General features: G+C 50.6%; 2 protein-coding genes across 3 annotated transcripts in view; one reads left to right on the forward strand and one right to left on the reverse strand.

Annotated features, from left to right (window-relative positions):
* The window catches only part of Ubn1 (ubinuclein 1), a 32,945-nt gene extending 29,125 nt beyond the window's left edge, over positions 1 to 3,820 (forward strand). For both annotated transcript variants that reach the window (XM_005349269.3, XM_026780448.1), the window contains one exon: positions 1,586 to 3,820. In XM_005349269.3, the coding sequence (XP_005349326.1) occupies positions 1,586 to 1,635 (50 nt within the window). In that variant the 3' untranslated portion in view covers positions 1,636 to 3,820. The remainder of the gene's footprint in view (positions 1 to 1,585) is intronic.
* A 261-nt stretch (positions 3,821 to 4,081) lies between these two features.
* The window catches only part of Ppl (periplakin), a 49,552-nt gene continuing 26,620 nt past the window's right edge, over positions 4,082 to 27,013 (reverse strand). The window contains exons 3-22 of the mRNA XM_005350238.2: positions 26,408 to 26,562; positions 25,651 to 25,771; positions 25,012 to 25,131; positions 24,888 to 24,929; positions 23,419 to 23,580; positions 23,226 to 23,333; positions 21,764 to 21,859; positions 19,590 to 19,712; positions 19,316 to 19,462; positions 18,374 to 18,525; positions 16,614 to 16,711; positions 16,247 to 16,404; positions 14,534 to 14,712; positions 14,307 to 14,445; positions 13,200 to 13,393; positions 10,968 to 11,118; positions 9,949 to 10,032; positions 9,134 to 9,250; positions 8,771 to 8,863; positions 4,082 to 7,431 (exon numbers count right to left, since the gene is read on the reverse strand). Coding sequence (XP_005350295.1) covers positions 4,768 to 7,431; positions 8,771 to 8,863; positions 9,134 to 9,250; positions 9,949 to 10,032; positions 10,968 to 11,118; positions 13,200 to 13,393; positions 14,307 to 14,445; positions 14,534 to 14,712; positions 16,247 to 16,404; positions 16,614 to 16,711; positions 18,374 to 18,525; positions 19,316 to 19,462; positions 19,590 to 19,712; positions 21,764 to 21,859; positions 23,226 to 23,333; positions 23,419 to 23,580; positions 24,888 to 24,929; positions 25,012 to 25,131; positions 25,651 to 25,771; positions 26,408 to 26,562 — 5,103 coding nt within the window. The 3' untranslated portion in view covers positions 4,082 to 4,767. The remainder of the gene's footprint in view (positions 7,432 to 8,770; positions 8,864 to 9,133; positions 9,251 to 9,948; positions 10,033 to 10,967; positions 11,119 to 13,199; positions 13,394 to 14,306; positions 14,446 to 14,533; positions 14,713 to 16,246; positions 16,405 to 16,613; positions 16,712 to 18,373; positions 18,526 to 19,315; positions 19,463 to 19,589; positions 19,713 to 21,763; positions 21,860 to 23,225; positions 23,334 to 23,418; positions 23,581 to 24,887; positions 24,930 to 25,011; positions 25,132 to 25,650; positions 25,772 to 26,407; positions 26,563 to 27,013) is intronic.

The following is a 27,013-nucleotide window of genomic DNA, read 5'->3' on the forward strand; positions in this document are numbered from 1 at the left end:
GGCCTTCATGATGAAATCCTATACACCTGCCAGGCATTGTCAGGTGGCAGATGCTATTTGAAAGGATTAAAGAGCCACAGAATAGGGAGAGAACATAGTACATGTCTGTGAGAGAGTTAGTATGAATCCGAAAGAGAAGCAACTGTCAATCCACCCTGGTGTAACCTTCCTTTAAAACAGATTTGGAAGTGCACCAGGAATAAAGCCAGTATCTTCTGACAGAATGGTGCTTCTGAAAGTAGGCAGCTCTGAGAGCCCGGATACATGTGCTACCAGCTTGAGATCATGAGAATGGGGAATAGTTACCACAGGCAGGTATCTTGTAATAAGTGGACTGGCCTCACTCCTGGGTTCTTGCATATAGATACCTTATGGGATTTTGGCTTAGGAGCCCAATGGGAACCTGATTTTGACTAGTGTTCTTAGCACTTTAGACCTGTTCCAAACAGGACCCAGGGCTGTGCTGGGGAGAGCAGGACTGAGCTTAGGGCACATGGGGATTTGTGTAGGGCTATGTCAGATGCAGACTCTAGGGCTATGTGTGCCGTTGACTAGCTCATGGACAGTCAGGGCTCCCAGCTCCTTGAATGCTTTGTGATCTGCTTGTGTGGTTTTTGTACCAATGTCTTAAAGCTGAGAACTCTGTAGTGAATGCTGGAGGTCTTGTTAGGATGAGGGTGAGTTTGTAGGTCTCCATAGTGGGAAACCCTTTGAGGAGCAAAGTCAGGGTCAGTAGTCATTCCTGTCCTCAGAAGAAGCAGTCAAATCTGAGGACTTTCTACATTGGTGGCTGCTACTCGGATTAAGTGCAGTGTGGGTACCTCCCCAGCTCCAGAGAGCCTGTGTGATGTGAAAGTGAGATGGTGCCACTTCCACCTGCTTTGGAAATGGCTTTCTTTGAGAGAAACAAAGTGATTGAAGAACCACTGGAAACAGACTCTGGGTCTGTGGAGTTTTCAGTCAACAGGGGGAGGAGGGAAACTGATAGAAAGGGAAAGAAAAACATTTCTTATACTATTTTCCTATCGTGTTCCCTCCAACCCCCCGCCTCACCCCATCCCCTGTCTTCCAAAGCTGTCTGAATGGTTGGGGATTTAGTTCATGACTGAGCACTTGCCTAGCATATATAAAGCCCTGGGATCATTACCAGTACCACGAAGAGTAAAAGAAAAAGCACTGGAGGCAAGCAGAAGAATAGTCACGCAAAATGGGTTAGCCAGGAGCTGAAACTTGTTTCTGCTCTGCTTTCCCTTTCTCCCACGTGGACTTGATGCTGATGCTTTTGTCTTTGTCCCTCTGGTACCTGAGTGCATTTTTGATGGCAAGAGGGTGGAGAGTGTCTGGATTCTGTGTGGTCATCAGGCCTTGCAGCTGTCCTTGTCATGTTGCAGAGTGCCTGTAGACAGTACTCCATGGCCCCCTGCCTGCACAGTGTTAGTGCTCATGCATGATGCAGGATGCTACAAGAAGCAATGCACACAGCCACTGTTTGGGGACATTTACTGCTTACTTTCCTTGTGAAGTTGTTTATGTCATAAAGGAATTGGAGTGTTTAAAGAATATTCTGTTTTTGCTTATTTTCCAGATGCTTCACAGCTTCATGGGAAAGGGCCTGTTGTACCGAGGAAATTGTGACCACTTTGGAGGATAGAATCAAATGACATAGGTCTAGAAGGAAGCCCAACATGTAGGTCTCTGATAACAGACATTTGCTATGCTCTTCCTGCCCTCTGCTTTTATTCTGGAGCAGGAACGAGTTTGAGATGGAGCACTTCTTAGCACTTCTGATGGGCCTTCAACCAAGGGGCAGCTTGTGCTGCTCACAAAGCACTTACTGACCTGGTGCTGGGGCCTCGTGGCTTTGTCGCTGGACGACATCAAGGGGCAGCTCTGGGCTGAGAAGTGTGCCTAGACTGTGTTGGGAAACATGGTGTGCGTGAGCTCCTGTGGCAGATTTGTTGGCTACTGGGTTCTAGATCTGCCCAAGTCCTGGTATTTGGTGTATCTCAGAGCTCCCTACTGATCAGGGACTCCTGGCCACAGTAGAATCCCTGGATGGTTGTGATTCTCTTCCATCCTCAGGCTGTGTGCTCAAGAGGACAAGACCCAGGCCAGAGCCACAGGTAGGAAATCTTGCAAAATACTAAGAACACCTAATGTGTGCTCTTGTAGGGGCCAGTTTCTCCTTAGAACATGACAATGAAGCTCTTATAGAGAAAAAGATCTTTATAGATTCAACAATTGTAGTAGGATTTTTAAAGACACCTATCTTGGGCTGTTTTCATCATTACCATTGAATGCATTGGATAGAATGGGACTGCTCTTCACACATCACATTATAGGAAGACTTAATTCCAGTGCCTTTTTGGTGGAGCAGACTATGACAACTCGAATCTATCCATTCAGCCCACTGAGTGGATCTGAGATGAAGACCTTTTTTTAAAGCTAGTCTATATTTAAGACAGTTTTATTTAATTGGTTTTTTTTTTTTTTTATGACTGCACATCATAATCTGTGCCGTCCTGACTTGAAAGTCATCTGAGCCCCCAAATCCCAGGTTCCCATAGAGCTACAGCTCTGTTTTGTTTTTCTAGAGTTTATGCAGGTGGGCTGCAGGGAGCCCATCAGTCCTCTGTGTCTTGAGCCCAGGGGTTCCAAGCCACAGGTAGACATTCCACTCTGTCTTATTCTTAGAAATCTGTCTGGCAGAGCTGCAGGACAGGCCTCTCTGAAGCCTCTGCCACAGAAAACAGGTCTGGGGTATTGGTGCTCTCTGGACAGTGAGCTTCTGTGTGGTCTTAGGGGGATGTGCAGAGAGTCTGGAGAGTCAGCAGAGGACAAAGATAGTGACTACAGAGCTTCCATCACTAGGCTATCACACCCACCCAATGTCTATTTCATATGGACTTGGAGGGCCCTTGCCTATCTTATAAATCTACCACACAGTGGGTCTGGCTGACTGCCTAGCCAGACAACATTTAGGAAGGTGATCAGCACTCAGTGTGCACCCAGGGTGAGTCCGGTGTGCTTTTGGTTCCTGCCTCAAGGGTGTGGAACTCAGTAGCTCTCCTTTTCTGTGAAAGTGGTCACCTTTCCACCTTTTTGGGAGCAAGACCTTTGTCAGTTCTTTGGTCTGGCCTCTGTTCTGATTCCTTTTGTGTGGAAGAACCAATTGTTTTCACATTGGGCCATGTGGATTCCTTATCCTTTTATTACATATATTTTTTGCAACTTGGATTTCCAGTTTGTTTACAGAATAGTCTTAGGTAGTAGCAAAAAGAGCCAAAGAAGAGATTTGTATAGCTGAGCTCTAAGCCGAGGCCGCCAGCAAAGCTGAGCAGTGGGAACTCTCCAGGCTCCTCTGCCCGTCAAACAATGGGCCCCAGCACCCCACCCCTTTGGTGCTCCCTCCTCCCCATGTGCCACTGCGTGTGCAGCTAGAGCAGGATGCCCTCATCTTTAGGAATCTAGCGATGCCTCTTGCCTCAGGGAAATGTTTCTTTGATGGGGAGTTTATGAGATTTCTTTTCCTTGTTTATGCTTTATTTGTGGTAATGAAAGAGTGAGTGACTTAAACAGCCATGGCTGGGGAGACCTGCGGCCTGGCTACAGCAGAGGGTGGGGGTAGAGAGCGCTTAGTGGGATGCAAGGGCTTCTTTGGTGGGTGCAAGGCTCTGAGCACTTAACCAGGCATGGCTGTTTCTTAGGTGTGAGAGGGGCTGTGGCTTTTGTGCAGCAACTATGTTGGTGTTAGGGGGTGGTGTGGAAATTGTTAATCTTGTATAAAGCAACTCAATAAATTGTTTTGAGGTTTCCAAACTGTCTTTCCTTATTCTTTTGCAAGTGATTCTTCCATGCATAGGAGCCCTGGTGTATATGGAATGCCCATTTGTGACTGAGAGCCAAGTCAGCCTCCTGTAAAGGAATCATACTTGATTGGAGTTAGAAGCAGCCACCAGATTTTTATTTTCATGCTACAAATAAAGTTCCCTATCACTTCCCATTTTCTTACATAATACTTGAGATACAGAGAAGCAGAAATTTGATGAACAATCAACCTTCATATATCTAAATGCCAGTGAGATAATGAGGACTTGTAAGGCACTGAAAGTAAGAATAGCACATCTTCCATTACTAAGATCTTTTCACTTCAGAAGTAGGAAACAGTTGTTGATACCTATCTTTCTGGCACATTTTTCTAGCTTTCTAGCACCAAGAGCCAGGCATTGTGGATTCTGAACACATTTTTAGTCTGTCTCATGGGAAGAGTCACTATTACTGAGCGGGCACTGCTGATAGTTTGATCCCAGCCAGAAAGTTGAAATGGTGAGAAGGAAGGTCAACAGCCCCGATGACCCAGTCTTGAGTGAAAAGAGTCAGAAAGGAGGCCTTCTGCCCTCTATGTCACTGTGTATATGACATGCTAAAGCCCATGCTGTTTTGGTGAATGTGTCTACAATATTTCCTCGTGCTATAGTTTCCAGCTATAAGCACCAATGATGGGAACATATAGGAAAGGGAGAGAAGAGAATATCAAGGTTATTGATGTGGAACAAGTCACTCACCGGACTGAATAGTGCTGAGCTGAGAGTTGCCTATCCAGTTGGTGTCTGTGCTGGTACTACAATAGCTGCACTGTAATCAGCCTGATACAGTGTGGATAACACCTAGCTCAGAGGCCTGCATGAGGACTGGGGAGCGGAAGACCCCCAGGAGGTTGCAAGCCAACCACCCCCATCCAAGGAAAGCCAGGCAGAAGAGTTGGACCTACTTCTGCCCAGAAACCAAGACTGCCAGCTCCTGAATGGACATATCCTTGTTGATGTAGCGGTCATACTGAGCAGGGGTTAGCCTTCCACTTTGCAAAGCATCCTCAATAGAGAACTTCTTGCCAGACTTCCTGTCATGGATCACTGATGACTCCCCATTAGGGCCTTTCACTGATATCTCCTCCCAGTCGCACTCCTGGCTTCTGAGCTTCACAAACATGTTCCAGTCGATGAGCCCAGCTCTGTGGGCCTCCTCTGGGGACAGCTCGCGGCCTGTGTCAGGGTCAATGACCACTATGGAGCGCCTCAGGTGGTTCTCCCTCTGCTCTCTCTTGACAGCCACAGAGCCCAGGCGCCTCTGCAGTTCATCAATCTCCAGATCCTTGTCCTTGGACATTTTCTTGAGGTCATCCAGTTCCTTCTCTAGGGACCACAGCCTAGAGTTGAGGTGGCTTCCAGAATCCACTGTGGTGATGTTCCTTAGATCTCGAGTTTCTGTTGTTGCCATCTCAATCTCTGATTGGAGTCTCCGGGTCTCCAGCTGTAGGCTTTGCCGCTCTAGCTGCAGCTTGTGGTTTTCTTCTCTGAGGAAATCCAGTTCCTTGGATGATTTAGAATTATAGAATTCTAACTCAGATAACTTGGCTTCCAGCCTGGTCATCTCTACATCTAGCTCCCTCTTGCTCCGGGTCTCCTCTTCCAGGCTCTTCTTGAGCCGCTGGATCTCTTGTTCAGTGTCACCCTTTTCCACCTGAACGCTCTCAGAGAAGACCACCTTTTCCTTGATCTCTGTCTTCTCCAGGGTAGCCAGCTTTCTACGAAGGGGTTCAAGCTCGCCCTCCAGTAGCTGCCTCCGGTGCCGCTCTTCCTCCAGCTGGGCTCGGAGCAGGGCATACTCCCTGGTTTGCTGTGGGTCCTGCTGCAGCACCACCTTCTGTGTGTGGGTTACCTTCTCACCTGCCTTGGCCTCCTCCTGCTCCAGTGCAGCCAGCCGCTGCTGAAGCCTCTGCACCTCCAGCTCAGCTGCCCTGCGTGCCTGCCGCTCACGCTCTAGTTCCTCCAACTGCCGCTCCAGCTCTGCTCGGCAGTGCTGTAGCCGCCGCAGCTCCACACGCAGCTTGTCAATCTGCCGCAGCTCGGCATCAATGCTATCTGTGAAGGCAGTCACCTCAGCTCTTAAGTCTGGCTCATCTTCATACTGTACCACCTCCTGGCGTACAACCCTTTCCTTGCCCTGTGCTAGCTCTTCCTCTTTGCGTCGGATCTTCCCTTCCTGGGATACCCGTTCCCCTTCTAGGTCCACCTGTTTCTTCTGTTCTTCCAACAGCTTTATGCGCAGAGACTCTACCTCCTTCTTGGTTTGGGGGTCTTCTTGGAACTGCAGGATCTCCTGGACTACCTCTCTAGTCTGCACCTGTGGCTTGGTGTCCTTCAGGGCCTGGATCTCCTGCTTCAACTGGTAGATCTCCAGGTCACACCTTTCTATTAGCCTGGTCTTGTCCATGATCTCTTCCCTTAGCCGCTGGAGCTCCTGCTCGGTCTCTGGGTCCGTCGTGTATTTAATGACCTCTTTGGTCACTTCTTTGACTTCCACCTGTGGTCCACGCTTCCGTAAGGCCTCTAGCTCACTCTGGTAGCTCTTCAGCTGCTCCTCAGCACCCCTGAATTTGCGCTCCTGCTCTACCAGCTCCAGGCGGAGGTTGGCCACTTCACTTTCTGCCTTGGGGTCTGGCCGCACGATCTCCCGGACCTTCTCCTGTACCACCACTTTGGCATTCTCCTCTTCCAGTGCCCATATCTTTCTAAGAAGCTCTGTCTTCTCCCGCTGGCCAGTACGTGCCTTGGCAGCCTCATCCTCATATTGGCGGGTGAGGTCATTGACCTCCCTCTCTGTGGCCGCATCTTTTTCTACCTTGAGCACCTCCTTGACGGTGATCTTGCCTTCTGCCATGGCCCGTTCTTTCTCCAGTCTCCTAAGCTTAGCCTGCAGGAAACTCAGCTCCTCTTCCTGCTTCTCCCTGAGTGTACCCTCCTGTTCATGCTGCTCCTGCAGCCTCCGGTATTCTGCTTCCAGCTGAGGGTCATTCTGCAGCTTTACCACCTCCCTCTCAGTGACCTTCTCCTGCACCCTGCTCTTCTCAGCAGTCAGGGCTGCCACACGCTGCTGTAGAAGGAGCACCTCAGCCTCGCGGGCACCTTTCTGCCGTCGCAGTGCCTCCAGCTCCTCCCGAAGCTGCAGTACCTCATCCTCCTGGGCTCTGTCTGGCTCAATGCGCAAGACCTCCTTGACCACATATTCTTGTCCCCCGTCCCTGGTCTCCTGCTCTAGGGACTTCAGCCGGAGCCGTAGTGCTCCCAGCTCCTCCTGCAACAGCTGGTTCTTGTGTTGTTCATCAGCCAGGGTCTGCTGCAGCTGCTGGAAGCTCTCTTCCAGGGTGGGGTCTGGCACCTTCTTCAGCACCTCCTTCCTCACCAATGACTCCTGAGGCCCCTGATCCTTCAGACTCTGGATTTCCTTCTGGGCACTCTTGACCTCATTTTCCAGCTGTTGCCTTCGCTCCATCTCCTCCTCCAATTCCTTCTTAATCTTCCATGTTTCCTCTGTGCTGGAGCCCAACTTGCCCCCTTGCAGGGTCTCATGGGTCACTCCTGCTTCTGGCTGCTATGGCAGAAAAGACAATGAATATATGGTTAGAAACATGTAGGTCTGTTCACCTAGAACAGGCTGGGCTAGTCCTGTGATCTTCTGGGGACTCTACTAGTATAACTTTTACTCTTAAAAATTGAATAGGGCAAAATTTTGCAGGCACAGAGGAGTTTGAATTGATCCCGGTCTTCCACCTCTGCCCTGTCCCTAGGGGATGTCTATTGTCCTTGGAGACATTTTCAATGTATATTTTTAGTGAGCTCCACGTTTACTTTTCCTTTTTTTAAAAAAAGATTTCTTTATTAATTATGTATAGTGTTCTGCTTGTGTGTATGCCTGCAGGCCAGAAGAGGGTATCAGATCTCATTACAGATGGTTGTGAGTCATGTGGTTGCTGGGAATCAAACTCAGGACCTTTGGAAGAGGTCTTAACTATTGAGCCATCTCTCCAGCCCCACACTTACTTTTTCTATACAAACAGTAGTCTGTTCTGCCTTTACTGACTGGAGGGGCAGAGCACCATCTTGGCTCAAGGTGCCACATCAAAGTTTAAATCAGCACACTGCCGAGGAGTGTCGAATTACTTCTAGTTTCTTGATGTCAGGTAATCCTATCATAAATGTCATCGAGTCCTAAAAGGTAACTTTTGGAGCTAGAAGGATCAAGTCCTTGGAAGGACTTGAGTTCTGTCCCCAGCACTGATAAGAAAACGTTGGGTGTGGTGCTCTAAGTGTGGGTGCACTTGTAACCCCAGTTCCGGGGAGGTGGAGACTGGAAGCTCCCTGGGACTTGGTGGCCGGCTAGCCTGGCCTAATTGATAAGTTCCAAGCTGATAGGAAACCTTGTCTCACAGGAGGGAGATGGCATTTCTGAGGATGACACTTCAGTTGTCCTTTGCCCTCCACACACAAGAGCACCTGTACATGTGTGAATCCACATAAACATAACTATGCCATTAAAAATAACTGCAGGCTAGCGTTCTCAACAGAGGACCCTGGTTCAATTCTCAGCACTCACGTGGTGGCTCACAACCATCTGAAACTCCAGTTCTGGGGGATGCAATGTCTTCTGACCTCCTTGAGTACCAGGCACACACATGGTACACATACATACATGCAGGCAAAACACTCATAAAAAAAATCAAACAAAGAAACCTTTGCTAGGTCCTCAGGAAATGTCTTCTGAATTGGTATGAAAGTTATCCAATGTGTAGAAGACTGGCTCAGACCAGTATTTGCATTGGTCCTTCTCAGAAGTGTCAACAGAGGACACTCTTCATTCATGGCCTTGTCTCTGAGGCAGGGGAGTCTTTATCACCTTGTAGAACAATTGGAAATGTTCTAAGATGAATTACCTGTCTCAGGAGATTCAGTGCAAACTCCAAGTTCTGCAGCCTCTGTCTATTGATGGCATTGACCTCTGTGAACTTGGCAGCAAGAGCAGCTTCCTACAGAGAAATTATAGGAGAGCAGTTAGCAGGCAAATCTTTCCAAATACTCTGTTCACACGTGTTGTGGTCTTTATTGTTCTCCACTACAGACTTGTACAGGGAAGCAAGATGGGAGCTTCCGTGTGTCTGGCACTGGGCTAGAACCCCTTCCAGACTGCCTCTTAGTGATATTGATATCACGGCCCCAAAGCAAGTTCTTCCTCCTCGTCTGTGGGTATCACAGAGGCCTGCATCCAGAGAGCCTTTGGCAGTCGCTACCCAACTCACCTCTTCCTTCACCCTGGCAGCAGGAGACTGCAGCCTGGCTCTCTTGTTCAAATGGCTGCTCCGTCCATTCTCCAAGTCCAGCAGGGACCTCAGCTTCTCTGCTTCAAGCTCGTAGTCCTGGGTAAAAGAGAGACAGTGCAGTGCTCAGCTAATGGCAGCAAAGAAGAAGCTGCAATGATTTATGCTCCCTCTAAGGACTCTGACCTGCCCTTGGCCAGGAGCTGGTTTTAAGCCTTCACATCTTCCTCACATCTGCACCTGAGCTGACTGCCAGGAGGTCCTGAGAGCTACTAAGACGGTGATGGTAAGCTGCTACCTCATTCAGTGACATGCATACGAGAAAATATGCTCTGCAATTCCCACTACTGCAAAGACACAAACCGAGCGACTCTTGAGGCCTTCCAACAGGTCCAGAGGCCAGATGCTGCTGCTTCAGTGAGCACTGCTTCCTGAACCTCTCCTGCTTTCCTCCACCACAGACCTGGATGCTTCCCATCAAGTAGGCTTGATCATTCACACAGATGTTTCTGCATAGGGCTTTGCTACCTTGTTTTCCTGTTATTAGAGCTATCACATGATTCTGTTTGGAGTACATTATTCTGTTGTTTTGCTTTGCTTTAGGGTAAATACCCCAAAGAGTTTACTGTTTCAAAGAGTATAACTGATGATATTGGGTGCCTGGTGCCATATTATTTTGTCAAAGGGCTGGACCTACACATGGCTACTGCCCATCTTCCCAGCAACCCACCCAGGTTTCTCTGTATCTCTTAAATCAAAAGCCCCTCCTGTGTGCTCTAACAGGGTTCATGATTCACCTTCACAGCTTGCTGGTACTGCTGGGAATCCATATAGACCTTCTGCACCTCTTCTTCCCTGCTTGCTATCTCATCAAGCAAGTTCTGTAAAACAAAAGATACTGGAAAACATGTATGTGCGTCACACACACCCATCAACAGTCTGAATCCATAGAACCTAAAGTCAACATGCTATAGTTCCAAGTGTAGTGATGACTTTCTTGTATATATGTGCTCACCACAAAGGGCAATGCCAAGGCCTGGAGCAAGAGCCACGAAGATGCTTATCTGTGCCAGGAAACAGGTGTTTCTTGTGCTCTGGAATGCCAGGCAGTGCTCTGACAGAGCATGTAATCCTCCAGTGAGCTTGGGAGCCACGCCTGAGGAACTTGTTTGAGAATGAGGAAACAGAAGCCCAGGAAAGGACAGCAAGTTGAATGTCAGCCATCGGGTTTCTGTTTCTCTCGATCCCTGTCTGTCTGTCTGTCTGTCTGTCTGTCTGTCTATTTCTGTGTGTGCACATGTGGAGGCTAGAGGTCTACATCATGTGTCTTCCTCTATTGCGCTCTACTTATTTTTTGAGACTGGATCTCTCACTGAGCCTGGAACTCAATCAATTGGGCTATGCTTACAGGCCAGTGAGTTTCTGGGATTCATTGTCCCCCTTTCCTCCTTATAGACATGCTTAGCCATGCCTGGCTTTTTAAGTGGGTTCTGGGCATCAAATCAGCTCCTCGTGTTTGCATGGCAAGTACTTTTCTGACTAAGTCACTTAGCCCCGGCCACTGGGTTTCTGAGGTCTTTATGGCACTGAAGAGGCAGGAAGCCCAACCTTGATAATGAGATCTTCCCTACAGGGTTCCACATGAGTGTCTGTTGGGTCAAGCCCTGTGAAGGGCACCGAGAGGGAAGAGGTGACAGAGACAGGCGGTGCTTGGGAGGTGACACTGAAAGCTGTGGCCTAGTCCTTTGTCTTGCCCCATTGGGATTGAGGACCTCTGATCCTCCCAAACATTGCAAAGTAGAAGCAGCCATATTACCTTCTGGTTCTTCAGCTTGGTCTCCACCTGGCTGAGGCTGTCTGTCTCCTGAGGCTGGTAGCTGGGGGTGTTAGCCAAGAACTGGAGCACTTGATCATAACCACGGCGGTACTCATTGTAGGCAGCCCTGGCACTCTGCAGGCTCTGGGCCCTGAGGAGACAAAGCCAATCAGGTCGACATAGTAGGCAAAAGCCTCATCAATCCCTCTGTTTGGGGGCTCTTTCTTGGTTTGTATGTGTGTAGGTAAATAAGTCAGGTTGACTGGTCAGTGAGCTCCAAGGGGGCCCACCTGTTTCTACCGCCCCAACTCTAGGATTACAAATCTGTGCCACCATGCCTCCCTTTACATATGTGCTGGGGAGAAAACTCTTGTCCTCGTGTTTGTGTGACAAGGACTATTCTGACTGAGGCTATCTTCCTAGCCACTCTGAGTTTTAAAAGAGTAGACAGGCTAGCTATAACTGAGCTTGGAAAAAGTGAATGGTTAAGCCTGGATTATTAATTATTATTAATTATAATAATTATTATTAATGGGAGGGTTAGGAGCTGCATCCTAACAGGCACAGGTGCCCAATGTGTATCCCTTGAGCAAAGGGAGGTCATGGTGGAGGCTGGGAAATCCTCTAATCCCCTCGATATGAAAATTTCAGCATTGCTGGGGTGCAGCAAAAGCAGAACTTATACAGTGTTAAATGCTTCCATGAGGGAGGGGAACCACCTTGAGACAACAACAGTCTAAGTTTCCACCTTAAGTAAAGAAGAATGGAGACAGAGGAGGAGTGGATGGGGAGGGTGGGAGGAAGTGGGAGGCAAGAAGGGAAGGGAAACTGCAGTCAGTATGTAAAAAAAATTGGGGAAATGTTATTTAAATGAAATAAAATATAAAAGAAAGAAAAGAAGAGACAGGTATATTAAATCCAGTGTAAGCTGCATAAAGGAAGCCAAGGGAAAGGAACACAGGAGAGAAAGTTCTGGAACACCAAGCTCTTTGAAATGATCATAAACCTATCAACCTCAGACAGACTTACTAGGAACATCCACTTTAGCACACAAGCAGAAGTAGAGGAGACAACACTGACAGAAGAAAGACAAGCAACAGCCCACACTGATGCTGCCACATCCACCTGCCTGGAGAGACATGCAAAGATGGGTGTGGCTAGGGAGGTACTTCAGTGGTGCAAGCCTGATCACCCGGGTTCAGCTCTCCAGGCTCCAAGCAAAAGCCAGGATATAGTAGCAATGGAGGGAGGTGGGAGGGGGTGGGTGCAGGTGGGAGGAGGTGGGTGCAGAAGCACAGAAAGCTCCCAGGCAGCTAGCTTGACTCAGCTAACCTGACTTATGATAACAACGGTGAACAGAGACCCTGTAAATAAGGTAAAAAGTAAGGACTGACATCCAAAATGATCCTCTGACCTCCACACATCCCATGGCATGTACAATCACACACATACACAGATCACACACACACACACACACACACACACGCACACACACGTTGCTGATGGTTTAGCTGGGGACATTGCACTGACTTTCTTACTTTGTGTGTGTCACTTTATTTTTAAAAAGAGGGTACCCGGGCTGGGGAGATGATTCATCGGTGAAAAGTCAAATGCCGTGCATACGTGAGGACTGGAATTTGGAGCCTCAGAACCCATGTGAATTCTGGGTAGGCATGTGACTCAGCTGTAACTTCAGCTTTAGATCCCCAGAGCAAGGCGACCAGTGTGAATCTCGCTATATTGGTGAATTCTGGGTCTGATGGAGAAAGCCTGCCTCAGTGAATAAGGTAGAAAAATGATCAAGGATGATTATTAATACTGTCTTCCAGCATCCACTTGAGCAAACATACACCTGTACCCCAAACACATAAAAACATGCTTATGGACATGTACACACTACACACACATACAAACACATATAAAAAACAAACAAGGGGCTGGAGAAATGGCTCAGAGGTTAGGAGCACTGACTACTCTTCCAGAGGACCCAGGTTTAATTCCCAGCACCCACATGGCAGCTCACAACTGTCTGAAAATTCAGTGCCAGGGGATCTGACACCTTCACACCAATGCACATAAAATAAAGATAAACAAATCATAAAAAATTTAAAACAAACAAACAAAATGAAGAATGGTCTTGGGTGACACCAGAGGATCCCCAGTCTAGTATCTCAAGGCAGGCTGGCTAAGCCAGGCCCTTGTCCCAGCCCACTTGTCTGAGGTACCCCTCACCTGCGTTCCACCTGCTGGCTGAGGTTGTTGAAACGCTGGTTCAGCTTGTGGACCTCGGCCTCCTGGCGCTCCAGGTCAGGGCAGTGCTCTTGGAAGCGAGTGGCCAGTGAGTTGGAGCACTGCTTGGCCACCTGCAGGTTCTGTTCCACCTCACCCAGGAGGGACTTCTCAGCTTGCAGCTCAGAAGCCATGGCCTGCCAGATGGGCAAAGAGACAGCAGCTCCCTAAGAGCTCCCTAAAGAGCCTGGCAGCATCACTAGAGCACTGGGGACCCCTGCTTTGGGAGGAGGTTCAGGCTTAGGACCAGGGAGAATGGCTCAGCCTCCACACTTATAAAGTCTGGGCCACTTTTGCAACATCCTTTTTCATGACAAACTAACACTGTGAAAGTCACCTTCTGCAAACTGTTGAGGGGGTGGCATATGTGCCTGCCCTCCTCCAGCCATGAGGTCCTCACTCAGCCCAGTCTCTCTGCTCCAAGGCTGGTCATGAAAAGGAGACAGAGAAGGACTGCAGCCACTCACAGAGTGCCGTACTGCTCAGGCAGGCAAACCTGTGTCCAAGGCCACTGGTGTCAGTGACTGTGGACCTGCCCACAAGCTGCATGGCCGGGATGCCACATATGCTCACCAGAGCTTCCGAAACCGGTTTTCTGCAGAACTGCCGATGTGAAATACTGGCCTTACCCGCACCTCCCTCCCTGGGCTGGGGGCTAGAGAGATGAATCAGTGGTTAAGAGCACTGGTTGCTATTCCAGAGAGCCCAGGTTCAATTCCCAGCACCCACATGGGTAGCTCATAGCCATCTGTTGTTAACTCTAGTCCCAGGGAGATCCAATGCCCTCTTCTGGCTTATGTGGGCATCAGGTATTGGTGCACAGACATATATGCAGGCAAAATACTCTCGCATACAAAATATAATAAATAAAACCTTCCAGGATACACAGATGTGATCCTAGGAACAGCCATGTTACTACCTATGTTTGTAACTCCCAGCTTGACACACCAGATGCTCTGAACCTTCAGGACCTTCACCCTCATCTGGTGAAGGAGGCAGTTGTCCTGAGCCCAAAGAAAGGACTCCATAGTCCCAAGATCCTGGGTTTACCTCCAGCTCCTGCCTCTTGTTGTCCAACATATGGCCACTTTCAGGCATTGTGTCATCCTGGATCAGCCGGTTCTCATGTGAGGCCAACAGTTCCCTGCCCCGCTGAAGACTCTTCTCCAAGTGGTTGGCCACATCCACCCTAAGGACACAGGTCACCGTCATATGTGTAGGGGGCAGGTGGCCCCTTGACCCCACCGTGACCACCCTCCTGTCCACCTGCCACCTACTTCTTCTGGGCTGCATCTAGCAGCTGAACCAGTCGTTCATATTTCTGGTTGGTGTCTTCCATCCGGGTCCTCAGCAAGGGGGTAGTGCCGCTGCCCGGGAGGGCCTGCACGAAGGCCTCACACTCGGCTGTGCGCTGTGTCTTCTCTGGCTCAATCTGTAGCAGCTCACTGCTGATGTTCTATGGGATCAAGACTGCCCAGGTCAACCACAGTCCAGCAGCCCTCTTCCCCCAAGGACTTGCCCTGGGGCAGTATAAATGGATGAGAAGGCCAACCTCCCTGGGGTGTCCATCTGGGGCTCAATCACCAGCCCGGTGCTCTGTGGTTTTGTTTGTTTTTGTGTGTGGATGTGCACACTCATGTGTGTGGGGTGTGTGCATGTATGAGAAACCACAGGTTACCCTCAAGTGTTCCTTGGAAGCCTTTTACCTTGTTTTGACAGAAAGGGGGGGGCAGAGTGAGGGAGAGAGAGGAGAGTTGGTTAGAGTGGGGTGGCACTAGTGTGCATGTGGAGGCCAGAGGCCAATGCCAGATCTTTCTAGAACCTCCTCTTGTCTTCTGAGACAGCGTTCTGATTTGGTAGACTTACTAGTGAGCAGACTTCACCCAAAGTCAGAATTGCGGAGAAGTGCAACCATGCTGGGATTTTTTTCTTTTAACGCAGGTGCTGGGGATCTGAACTCAGGTCCTCATGCTTGTGCGGGCGCTTTATAAAATGGGCCTCTCTTGTACCTTGTTTCTTAGTGTTTGACTTTGACACAGGGTCTTTTACTAGGATCTGGGGCTTGTCAATGAGGCTGGCCCATCAGCAAACCTCCAGATCCTCCTGACCCTACCTCCTCGGCAGTGCAATTACAAGGGTATCCCACAATGCCTAGCTTTTTATGTGAGTGGCAGGGACTGAATCTAGGTCCTCATTCTTGCATGTGAGTTAAGAAGGCAAGCACCCTGCTGACAGAGATCTTCTCAGCTCCTGGGTCTATGTTTTTAACGAGCATCTGGTGCTAGTGAACTGTAAAGACAGTGACTCAGACAACAAGCAGGGTGTCACTGGACACTCGATACTCTGCACCACCCTCCGGAAGAGTCCATGGGATCTTAGGCGACCTGCTGGGCAGATACTGTGAATTACCCATGCAATGACTCCAAAGAGTTTGGGAAGGGATACTGTGGGCCTATGCCCCTGTGCCTGTACCAGAGACCACTGGATTTTTCTGAACCCTTACCTGTCTCTAGGTGACAGACCCTACCACAAAGAGTTGTCAGGCAGAAGGCCGTGAAGGCAGCTGGTGGAGACATCTGCTTCTTGCTGCAGTACTCGAATGAGCACCAGTTGGCTTTAGAAACCCTGGCCTGGTTTCAGAAGTTTATCTCAGAGGAAGCAGAAGTGAACTGGGCCTTCGGTTCCACAGCCCACAATACCCCCTTGCTCACAGCCTCACTCAGCAGGTACCTGTTAGGATCCCAGTTCCTGCTATCGTCATTATGGCCATGATCTCAGGCTGCAAAGCCATTTGGAAGCAGTACCAGGTCACATCTAGGGGCATGGTCAAGTACCAGGTCAGAACATCTACTTGGAGCCTGCTCCTTGCTGCCTAGTCACCATAACTATCCAGCATTTGCTTTGAAAGTCTTAAAATGCCTTAGAGGTAGAACCTTGAGCAGGAGCCCCAGAGGGTCAAGGACCCAACCTGAGCCCCAGCCTGGTAATACCTTGAGGTCCTTGGCCCGCTCAGTACTATCCTCTATTGCCCGTCCCTGCTCAAGCGGTGGCCGTAGGATCGCTGTGATGGCCTTCTCCTGTCGGTCCAGGTCATTGGCCACTTTGTCCAAGCCAGCCAGCAGCTGTCGCCCTTGCAGATCAGAGGCATCTGTTGGAGAGAAGACAAACCTGGTATGGCAGGAGTACAAGGCCCCAAGAACCAGTTGGGACTGTGGGCTGGCCTGGCCTCCTGCTCTCAACCCTCTAGCCGATCCCTGTCACCCATGCACAGCATGGAGTCTAGTCCCGCCCCTCTTCCATGTCCCTGACCCCTTGCAGGAGGCCCCTCCTCCCCTTGCAGGAAGCCCCGGTACCCACCTCCAGGGTTCTCTGTCCTTAGCATCTCATGCCGCTGCTGGAGTGTGTGCTTGCTCCCAGCTGCCTTCTGCCGCACACTCCGGTACTGGCTGCCCAGACTGTGAGGACAAGAATGTACTGGGAACCCAGACCTCATACACACCACCCTCCTTCCGGGTCCCCAGCTTGGATTGGACAACAGCCTGTGGGAGCCAAGCAGCTCCCTGGAGGGTTTTGAAAAGTCAAAAGGACTATGTGGGGCCGACAAGACGGCTCAGTGGGTAAAGGCGCTTGCCACCGAGCAAGATGACCTGACTCTGATCCCCAAAATCTACATGGTGGAAAGTGAGAACCAACTCCAGCAAGTTGTCTCCTCACCTCCATACATGTGCTGTCGCATGCACATGCACCCCATCCCCCATAAGTACCGTGCGAGCCACTGCGACAAGGTTTGGGAGAGCCTCTTCTGCCTTTGTCCTTTCCCCCGCTTTACCTTTCGTTGCAAGCCCTGCTACCTAAAACCATCTGTTCACTAGTGTTCTCTAACATGTGACCTCTAAGGGAGCCGTGCACAGAGGTGCTTGACGAATGTCTGGGAGATGTGTAAATAAAGGCATTCCCTCGAGTCTACTCATTGAGCAAAGAATTCTCAAGTGACTGATTGACTTACTACCAAATACTGACATCAAGGGGCCAGGGCCCAGGAAGGCCAAAACACAGATATTAGCAAAATAAAATGTTGAAAGAGCTTTCCAGGGAGGAAAGGTAGGAACCCTACCTACTAAGTCTGCAAAATGAGGACCAGAATCAGTAACACAGCACACAGGTGCTGTGGGCAGGATGTTTAAGACTTGCAAAGGCCCAGAGGTATGAAGACAAAGTGCTTGCTGTACTGGCCCTCAGCCAGACTTCCAGTTCAGCAAGCCAGCCTAAGCTACCACTTTTCCTGGAACCTTTAAGGGAGGCCAGGATGAGAGGGGTTGTTGGGGGATATTCGATCCCACTGTGAACCCCGAGTTTGCATTTGTGTTAGTTAAATAAAATTAACCTTGGGTCAGGAGGCTGAGTTAGCAACTAGTTGACAGAAAGTAATTATAGAGCATCAGAGGGCTCTGGAGCTGGGCGATGGTGGCACACGCCTTTAATCCCAGCACTCGGGAGGCAGAGGCAGACGGATCTCTGTGAGTTCAAGGCCAGCCTGGTCTACAAGAGCTAGTTCCAGGACAGGCTCCAAAGCTACAGAGAAACGCTGTCTCAAAACAAAACAAAACAAAAACAAAAACCAAAAAAAAGGCATCTGGAAGGATAGAGAGATGCACTAGAGTAGCAGGGAGGAATCTGGAGTGGGCAGGTTTTTTTGTTTTGGTGGAGCAGAAGGATGTTCTCCTTCAGAGATGCCAACAAGGAGAGAAGGTTAGCTAGTTGCTACTCAACCTCTCTGAGCTAGCAGGTTTTCATCCTAGCCTTTGAATCTCAAGTCTTACTTATAAACATAATGATAGAGACTTAGTTAAAGCTACCTTTAGTGGCAGTAACAGCCAATGCCTGCGGGAACAGAATTCCCACCAGGCTGTGGCCTGAGCAGCCAGGGAAGCAGGCCAGTGGCTGTGGAGTCACAATTGCTGGCTGAACTAACAGTAGATTAAGGCACAGTCACTGTACCAAAGATAAAACAACAAGGTATAAGTCACACCCTACTGTCCACTGAGAGAATGCCCGGGGTTGGGATGGACGAGGCCTGCAGAGCCCAGGTGTGGGTCCACCCTCGCCCCCTCCTGTACCTGTCAACAAGAGCCAAGGCCTCAGGGTCGGTGGGGGGAATGATGAAGCAGACAGCTGGGGCACTCAGCTTCTTCCCGGTGCTATCTGTCAGCTCCCAGTTTTCCCCATTGTTCTTCTGCAGAGTGTAGTTATAGCCCCGAGAGATCAGGCCCTGCTGGTGGGACAGACCCAGCCATTAAGATTCACCCCAGGCCTGAAAGCCCAGTCTCCTCTGCCTCAGTCTTATTCTGCCTCTTCCTCCGGCCACAGAGTGAAATGAAGCCAGCTAAAGGGTGCACTGTTGATGCCAGCTCAGCACCCATCTTTATTTCAACTTCAGTTTGTTTGTTTGTGCGACAAGGTCTCGTGAAACCTTGGCTAGCTTCAGATTCACTATGTAGCCGAGGATGCTTTGAACTTTGGAGCCTCCTGCCTCTACTGCTGGAGTATTGTGCTTACAAAGTCTGTGCATCATCCATGGCTGGTTTCTGCAATGCAGAGGACTCCAGGGCCTCATGCATGCTAAATCAGTGTTCTACGCACAGAGCTACATCCCAGCTCCCCAGTTTCACTCTGGGAACCATCCCTTCCTACCCCTAGTCCAAGTGGGACATCTCTCCTGTAGTCCAGTCTCCAGATGGACAATACGGTGGAGATCTGGCCAGCGAGAAGTTGGCAGTCCCTCAGCCACAGGGATAGGTTAGAGGTGGCTCACATTACAAAGTGGACCAATGAGGGGCTTCCCCAGGACTCCAGCTAGAATGGCTAGGGTGGTCAAGCTGGTGAGAAGACGGCGGGCGGTGTGGACAGGGAAAGAGCACGTGGAGCATATTTACCCCAGGTGAAAGGGTGGACAGAGAGTGAAAGATGGGAGATGGTTGCTTGAGGTCTCAGGTATAGCTAGCTACTCCTGAGTGTGCTGTCCAGGTCCAGGTCACCTAGGGTTCCAGCTAGTGACTGACCTGGTCACCCTCGAAGTCACAGAGGGCCTCCACAGGAATGGGCTTGAGCGGTGTTTCACGGCGGTACTTGAGCGGCACCACCTGCTGCCCTCGCCTCTGCAGCCCCCGCACCACGTCCTCATACTTGTCCAGAGCCTTCTCCTGGTCCTGGAAGAGCAGCACAGGGCCAAGTAAGGCGGGCCTCTATGTCCCTGGAGGAGGATGAAGCAGGCACTGGGTGGGATCTGCTCAGGTCCAGAGCAGGGGAGGTGTGGGGTCCCAGGCTGTCACTCACATCCAGTTCCCGCAGCAGCAGCTCTATCTGGTACCGGTCCTTGAAGTCGGGGTTGTATTTCTGGTTCAAGTCCGAGTCCACCTTGTGTAGCAGCTCCTGAGCATCCTTGATGTCCTTGTGAAACTGGGGGAGGCCCAAGGGTACATCACAGATGGAAACCTGCCACAAGTACCTCGACTTCTGGCCATAGCTTCATGCTTATCTCCTAGGTGGGCCTGAGCCTCCCACTCACTCTAAATCTAAGATATGACCTGTTTGAGCCATAGGACACTCCCTCTTCAGCCTGGCTCCCCAGGGTCTCCCCAACACCCTACTTCTTTTTTTTTTTTTAGATTTTATTTATTATGTATACAACATTCTGCCTCCATGTATGCCTGCAGGCCAGAAGAGGATGCCAGATCTCATTACAGATGGTTGTGAACCATCATGTGGTTGCTGGGACTTGAACTCAAGTCCTCTGGAAGAACAGTCAATGCTCTTAACCACTGAGCCATCTCTCCAGCCCCAAATTCAGGTTTCTGTGTGTGCTAAGAACACCCTAACAATACAGTCATGTGCAAACCTTCAGGGGAGTACCCTCCATATGACAGGTACCTCTTACAAACACCTGACCCAGTGGAACCACTGGCATAAGCATACTCCATGGGTTTGCACACTAACAAGATCACCCGGCCACACATTTCCCAGAAGCCATCTGTACTGTTGAGCAGCACCTTACCATACCTTAATTCTAAGCCTGGCCAGCTACCTTCTCTTCGAGTTGTAGAAAGTTCCCTTGCCCATTTTTTGGTCTGTCAACTCTTGACTCATTTATTTTTAGCTGTTCCCTGTCTGAACACTTGGACTGCTGCCTTGAGTAGGACTTTTGGATCTTTGTGAAATCCTGTGTGGCTCAGACACTCCCACCAGAGTCATGCAGAGTCCGCTGAGTTCAAATTCAATCTTAAGACCTCCAATCAAACATGCTTGGTGGCACTGTCACCCTAGCTACTCATGAGGCTGAGGCAGAAGGATCACAAGTTCAAGTTTGCCTGGGCTACAGTGAATTCAAGTTTGCCAAGTAGTAAGACTATCTCCAAACAAAAGGTAAAAGGAAGGCTGGGGATATAGCTGAGAGACAGAACCCTCGCCTGGTAAGTGTGAGGCCCCGGGTTCCATCCCTAGTCCTAGGGAAGAGTGAGGAAGACCCTTCATCATGAAAACCACCTACAGCTCTTATTAGAAACACACATTCCCGTGAAAGTGCCAATTTCTCTGGATAGATGGGTATGTGAAGAGGTGCCCATCCAGACAACAGGCGGCTGCTTGGCCATAAGAAGGAACCAAGTGCAGAAACCAACCACGCCAAGGTGAGTACCAGGACACTGTGCTCAGTGAGAAAAGCCAGGCACAGAAGGACAAAAGACGGGGCTTCTGTATCCCTTATGCCCACCCTGGCTAATACTAGGCAAATCCAGAGATGGGCAGTGGGTCAGAGGTCATCAGGGTGGGGGAAGGAAGGGGGCGCTGGTACTCAGTTTCTCATTGGCTGACAGAAAGTTGAGGAAACAGAGGTTGTCCGTGTTGTGAATGTAACAAATGGCAAAGTGCTTACCCAAGAGGCTGATGCAGGAGAATTGCGGAGAGTTTGAATTCAAGGACAGTCTGGGCTATATACTGAGAACTTGTCTCAAAAAGGTGGGGGTAGAAATGTTAGTTTTCTTGAAAGGGGGCTAAAACGGCAAGTTTTATGTTTTGTGTAACTCAGCAAAATTAAACCCTACAGGTGCAGGGGGGCAGGAGGACTGGGAATCAAGTTCATCCTCTGTCACATATAAATGGTTAGCCTGGGCTACGTGGAGGACTGGGAATCAAGTTCATCCTCTATCACATATAAATGGTTAGCCTGGGCTACGTGGAATCCTATGTTAAAAACAAAAACAAAACCTTGGTCTAGTTAGATCACTTGGTAGGTAAAAGTGCTCATAGCATTGGCAAGATGATCTGAGTTCAGTTCCCTGATCCCTCGGCAGAGGCACAAGAACTCACTCACTGAAAGCTGTGCTCTGACCTCCATCTGTATTCAAGAGGCACCCAGTATCTCCCAAACTCTCTCCTGGAGTCAGGCAGATACCTGATGGTAGTGTACCCAGTATCTCCTGAGCCCTCTCCCCTGCCTGCAATCAGGCAGGTACCTGGTGGTAGTCCTCCATATACTTCAGGTGGCTCTCCTCACAGATGAGCAGGTTCAGGTACTGCTTCCACTCTGCATGCACGGCCTCCATGTGTGCCTGCCAGGGAAAGGAGAGACCCATTGCTGCGGTCTGGGAGGCCAGGGGAAGGGCTGGTAGGAATCCAGGTGGGGAGGGTAGAGAAAGGGTGATGAAGCCTAGGTGAAGCCCCCCCCCCCAAAAGCTAGTCAGCTCCTGTTCAGATGGGACAAAGGCAGGGGGACATACTGAGACGCCAAGGAGGGTTACCGTGTACAACCAAGTCGGGGACTGTGTCTACTCAAAGTGGTGTCTTTAACAAAGTCCCACAAGTAGGGCTGTAGCTCCATCGCAGGGTACCGCCCAGCATACGCAAGGTCCCAGGTTCCATTCCCAGAATCACATAAACACTAGGAAAGGTAGTCCTGGTGGGGCTCAGAAGTTCAAGGTCATCCTGCTGTCCTTGGCGATATAGTAAGTGTAGCCCAGTAAGCTCAATCTCAAAAAATAAATTCCACAATAAACTAAGAACAAGTTCAGTAATAGGAATGCTTGCCTAACAGGTTCCAAGACCTGGGGTCCCATGACCAACACTGCAAAAGAACAAAGCTTCTGCTCTGGTTGCCCAGAGCGGACTGAGCGCCTCCTAGGCTCTCTCCACTTGGACCACTTGGAAAAGACTGGGCTGACTGAAGACTGCAGGGTGAAATCATGGCGGAATTAGATCCTTTAAAAGGAAGGGAAATGGCTGGTATAGTGGTCAGGACTCAGGAGGGCGAGGAAGGCATGAGGATCCAGAGTTACAGCCCAGGCTAGGCATGCGGCACACACCTTTAATCCCAGCACTTGGGAGGCAGAGGTAGGTGATCTCTATGGGTCTAAGGTCTGCCAGGGCTACACAGTGAGATGAGAAAGAGAGAGACAGAGAGAGACAGAGACAGAGAGAGAGGAGCATGGGGAAAGAGGGAGAAAGGGAGAGGAAAGAGGAGACAGACAGAAAGAGACACAGAGAGAGTGAGTTTGAGGTCAGCCTGGCCTACATAGGGAGACTGCCTCAACAGAAGAAAAGAAGAAAGGACAGACAGGCAGAAGAAAAAGCAAGAAGTTGGCAGCAGAGGTAGGAGAGGTACAGTTCCTGGAGGAAGACGAGAGGACCAGCCTTGGATGGAAGAGATGGAGGAGCCTCTGAGGAGCAAGGCACTGGCCACACCTGGGGTTCACAGTTCAGCCTCCAGATCTGTGAGCACATGTACCATCCCATGTGACAGTCTGCATGGGAACCTCAGAAAACAAAGCCAGACACATCCAGGCAGAAGTGGGGAGCCCGGGCAGAGCTTAGAAGAGGACCAAGGCAAAGGCGGCTCAATGGTTATGGGGTGCAGTTAGAAGCCCCTAGCTAGAGCAGAGGAGCCCCTAGGGTGAGCACTCTTTCTTGGGGCACACATACCTCAATGGAGTTCCTCCCTGGGTGCTCCGCTGCCAGCAGTTGGTCACCCTCAGTGTGCAATTTGTTGATCCTTTCTTCCTTGGCCTCCAGGTTCCGGTTGATGAAATTCTGCCAGGAAGGAGGTGGGGTCAGCACCTGGCTTGGCAGCCCTGTGTCCCCCTCCAGAGCGGCTCCTGGCCTCGCGCTCGCTCACCTCATACTGGCGCCGGCGGCTGGGGTAGTCGAGGTTGCGGTCGCTCCAGTCATACTGCAAGCGGCCCTTGGCCTGCTGGTCCAGCCAGTACAGCTCGTTGGTGCAGCGTTGCATGTAGTCCTGCAAGGAGCTCAGGTGCTGCTGCCGTGCCTGCGAGGCTGCCTGTGGGACAATTGTGAGGTGAAGACAGCACTGGGGCCTGGCTCGGCTTCCCTGCTCACCTCTTCTGGGGCCCAGCTTTGCCATTCCCCAGCCAGGCAGAATGCCCCCCCCCCCCCCCCGAAAGCATTCATTCACAAGTGTTTGTGGAGTACCAAGGAGATGTGGAGCGCAGTTTTGGGCCCAGGGTACAGAGCAGTGAACAAAGGGAAAGACATCCTTGGGACTGATGTGCCCTTGGAGCTTCGGTTTACCACCTATAACGTGCTCACCCCTAGGGCGTAGGGACTGCCACATAGCTGGCACTCAACAGACAGCAGTCATACCTTCTACATTTGCTTTTTATAAGTATTTATTATTTATTTATTGACTTGAGGCAGGGTCTCATGTAGCTTAGGCTGGCCTCAAGCTTGTCACGGAGCTCCTAAACTCGGATCCTCCTGCCTCTCCTTTCAGGTGCTAGGACGCCAGGGGTGCACAACCAGATTTTATTTGGTGCTGGGGCTGGAACCCAGGACTTTGGGCCTGCTAGGAGAGCTCTCTACAAACCAAGCTCATCTCAGCTCCTTATGATTATGTTCAGAGGAGCATCTGAAGCCTCTGGGGGTGAGAAGGGTTAGGGAAAACTGGAAGGCTTGTAATTCATCCTGTAGAACAAGAACAGTGATGCCAGGTGGAGGTAGCGCACTCGGGAAGCAGAGGCAGGTGGATCTCTGTGAGTTTGAGGCCAGCCTGGTCTACAAAGTGGGTTCTAAGACATCCAGGGCTACACAGAAAAACACTGTCCCAAAAACAAAACAAAACAACAAAAAAAGAGGCTGGGTGGTGGTGGCACATGCTTTTAATCCCAGCACTCGGGAGGCAGAGGCAGGCAGATCTCTGTGAGTTCAAGGCCAGCCTGGTCTACAAGAGCTAGTTCCAGGACAGGAACCAAAAAGCTACGGAGAAACCCTGTCTCGAAAATTAAAAAAAAAAAAAAACAAAATCAAAAAACAAAAAAAGAGCACACACACATACACACGCTCATACATGCGGGCACATGTGCACACACATGCCTGGACCATGCTCTAGAAAGTATATGACATCTACTTGTCAGGTAGCAATGCTGCACAAAGAATTGAGTAGGGCTCAGTGTAGCTCCATTGGTAGAGTGCTCTCCCAGAATGCATAGAGCCAGGGCTCTTCACAGACTGCTATGGCGACACTGGAGTATGAGTATACAGCGTCATCTTCAGAAGATCATGGTGTCCCAAGCTCCCAGCCCATAAGCCCGCTACCCATGTCCTCTCCCATTTCCCAGGGCTTCTCACCAGCAACTTCTGATACTTCGCCTGGAGTTCACTGTTCTGTTCCTGTGGGGAAAATAAAGGAATGAGGTTAGACCAAACTTGCCCCTCTCTGCCCCATGTCTCCAAGACTCCATCACATACGCACCTTGTCCTTGGCCAGGTGGGGTCCAATGGCTTTGACTTCATTGTGGAAGATGTTGTGTTGTTCTACTTGGCTGTCCACCAGAGGAAGGTCAGTCCCAAAGCCCTGGCTGCTCAGCTTGTCCTGGAGGGTCCGTGGAGAGACACCAGGAAGAAGATGTGGGCTAGGGGCAGACTTTGGCCTACCCCACAGGAGCCTGGGCTTTTGACCCCAGTCGGGTGAGTGCCTTTTCCCAAACTTTTTTCTGGAGCAAGAGGTGGCAGGGATCTATGTGGACCACTGCTGATGCTCATGGCCTTAATCTCTCAGTGACCTGTGGGACCCTGATCACTGTTTTCATGTTACAGGTAGACACACTACTAACAGTAGACATGCCACAAAGATACCCGGATGTGGCTGCCACAAGCTTTGCTGTGGAGGAGATGAGCCTCTCCAGTCTTCCCCCATAGCTGCTGGATACCAACGGCCAGGCATGAGAGGCACAGCTGGCGGGGACTGAAGTCTGACTATGTGACTCCAGGCTAGGCACTGTCCCTCTCTGAGCCCTAATCCTCTCGTCCTGCCATTTCAGGAGCCTGCATAATGGTGACCTCTACTCAGCAGGGCCGCGATACTGTGAGCTGATCCTGCTCCAGGCCATACCAGCTTCTCATCCACCAGTGCAGCCCAGTTGACCTTCGGGTCGGCCTCCTTCACTGCCAGGCTGTACATCTGCTTGTGTTTTCCCCGTAGGTTGGTCACGCGCTCTTTCAGCTGGCGGATGCTGGGGTGGGGGTGGGGGGGGAGGATAAGTTACCATGTTAGTGGGACTTGCTCAGATGATCATGATGTAAGCCCTAGAGGGGCCTTGGGTCTCAGCATGGGCTTCAGATCAGTGACCCGGAAAGGGGGACAGCAGTCTTGGGCACCACACTACCTCTGAATCCTGTTGTTCATACTGTCTGCTTTCCCGAACCTTCCCTCCCTTTCTTCTAAAGGGCTACTAGAGAAGGTTTTGGAAGAAACGGGCAAGAGCACTGTTCCCTGGAGCACATGCCCAGTACAGGCATGGGCAGGGCTGTGTCACACACGCACAGGGGGCAAGGGGCACGGAAAGACCCACGATGCTACGGGGTGGGCGCTGGTTCACCTGTGTTGAGCTGCAGCGTGGGCCATAAGCTCAGGAGACAAAAAGACTATAAAGTCCTGAAGCAGTGAGCGCATCTATTCCCAAACCCTCAGCTTCCAGCGACGGCCTTCTCGGTAAGTTTAACTTAAGGCCTCTGGTACACATGCTGGGTGTCCACCTACACTGTGACACCCTACAACACAGAGTGGTCCTGGGAGCTAGAGAGCACCAGCCCTCCTGCCTGGATCCCAGCCTAGCATGCCCCCCGGGGACCACACAGAGGGGACTTACTCCTCAGCGATCATGTCCCCCTGTGGATGCTTCATGTGCTTGGCAATGGCCGCATCTGCCTCCAGCACGTACAGCAGCTTCTCTGAGTCAGACACCTTCTGCAGGGCCACGTCCCGGTGCTCAGGGGGCTGCCCCTCTTGTAGCCGGGCCAAGTCCTGAGAAGGAAAGGAAAGGAGTCGGTAGTGATAGCACAGGGCCTGAGGGGCAGGACCCGCTGGGGGCTCCTCTGGCCTTGTCCGGACTGGCACTGACACACAGGGGTGAATGGTCCCACTGGTACCTAGGCATGGCTCTGCCACCTGGTTTTCACAGCCCAAGCTGGGAATCCTCTACAAGGCAGGCTGACAGAAACCTCGCAGGCACCAGAGACGGAATAAGGGAAGCTATGTTAGCTCTAGCTCAGGGAAGCCCCTCTGAGGTGCTGACATAATCTAGGCTGAAGGACAGAAGGAAAGTATGTTCTAGGCAGAAAGAAGAGCCTGTGCAAAGTCCTGAGGAAAGACAGAGAGCAAGCCATAATCTAGGCACCAGTGAGAGGCCACTTGGCTGGAGGCAGGGCTGAGAGGAAAACCTGAGCAGATGGGGGCTGGTCACGTGATCTATGGA

Source organism: Microtus ochrogaster, chromosome 7, assembly GCF_000317375.1.
Source record: "Microtus ochrogaster isolate Prairie Vole_2 chromosome 7, MicOch1.0, whole genome shotgun sequence".
NCBI classification, from domain to species: Eukaryota; Metazoa; Chordata; class Mammalia; order Rodentia; family Cricetidae; genus Microtus; species Microtus ochrogaster.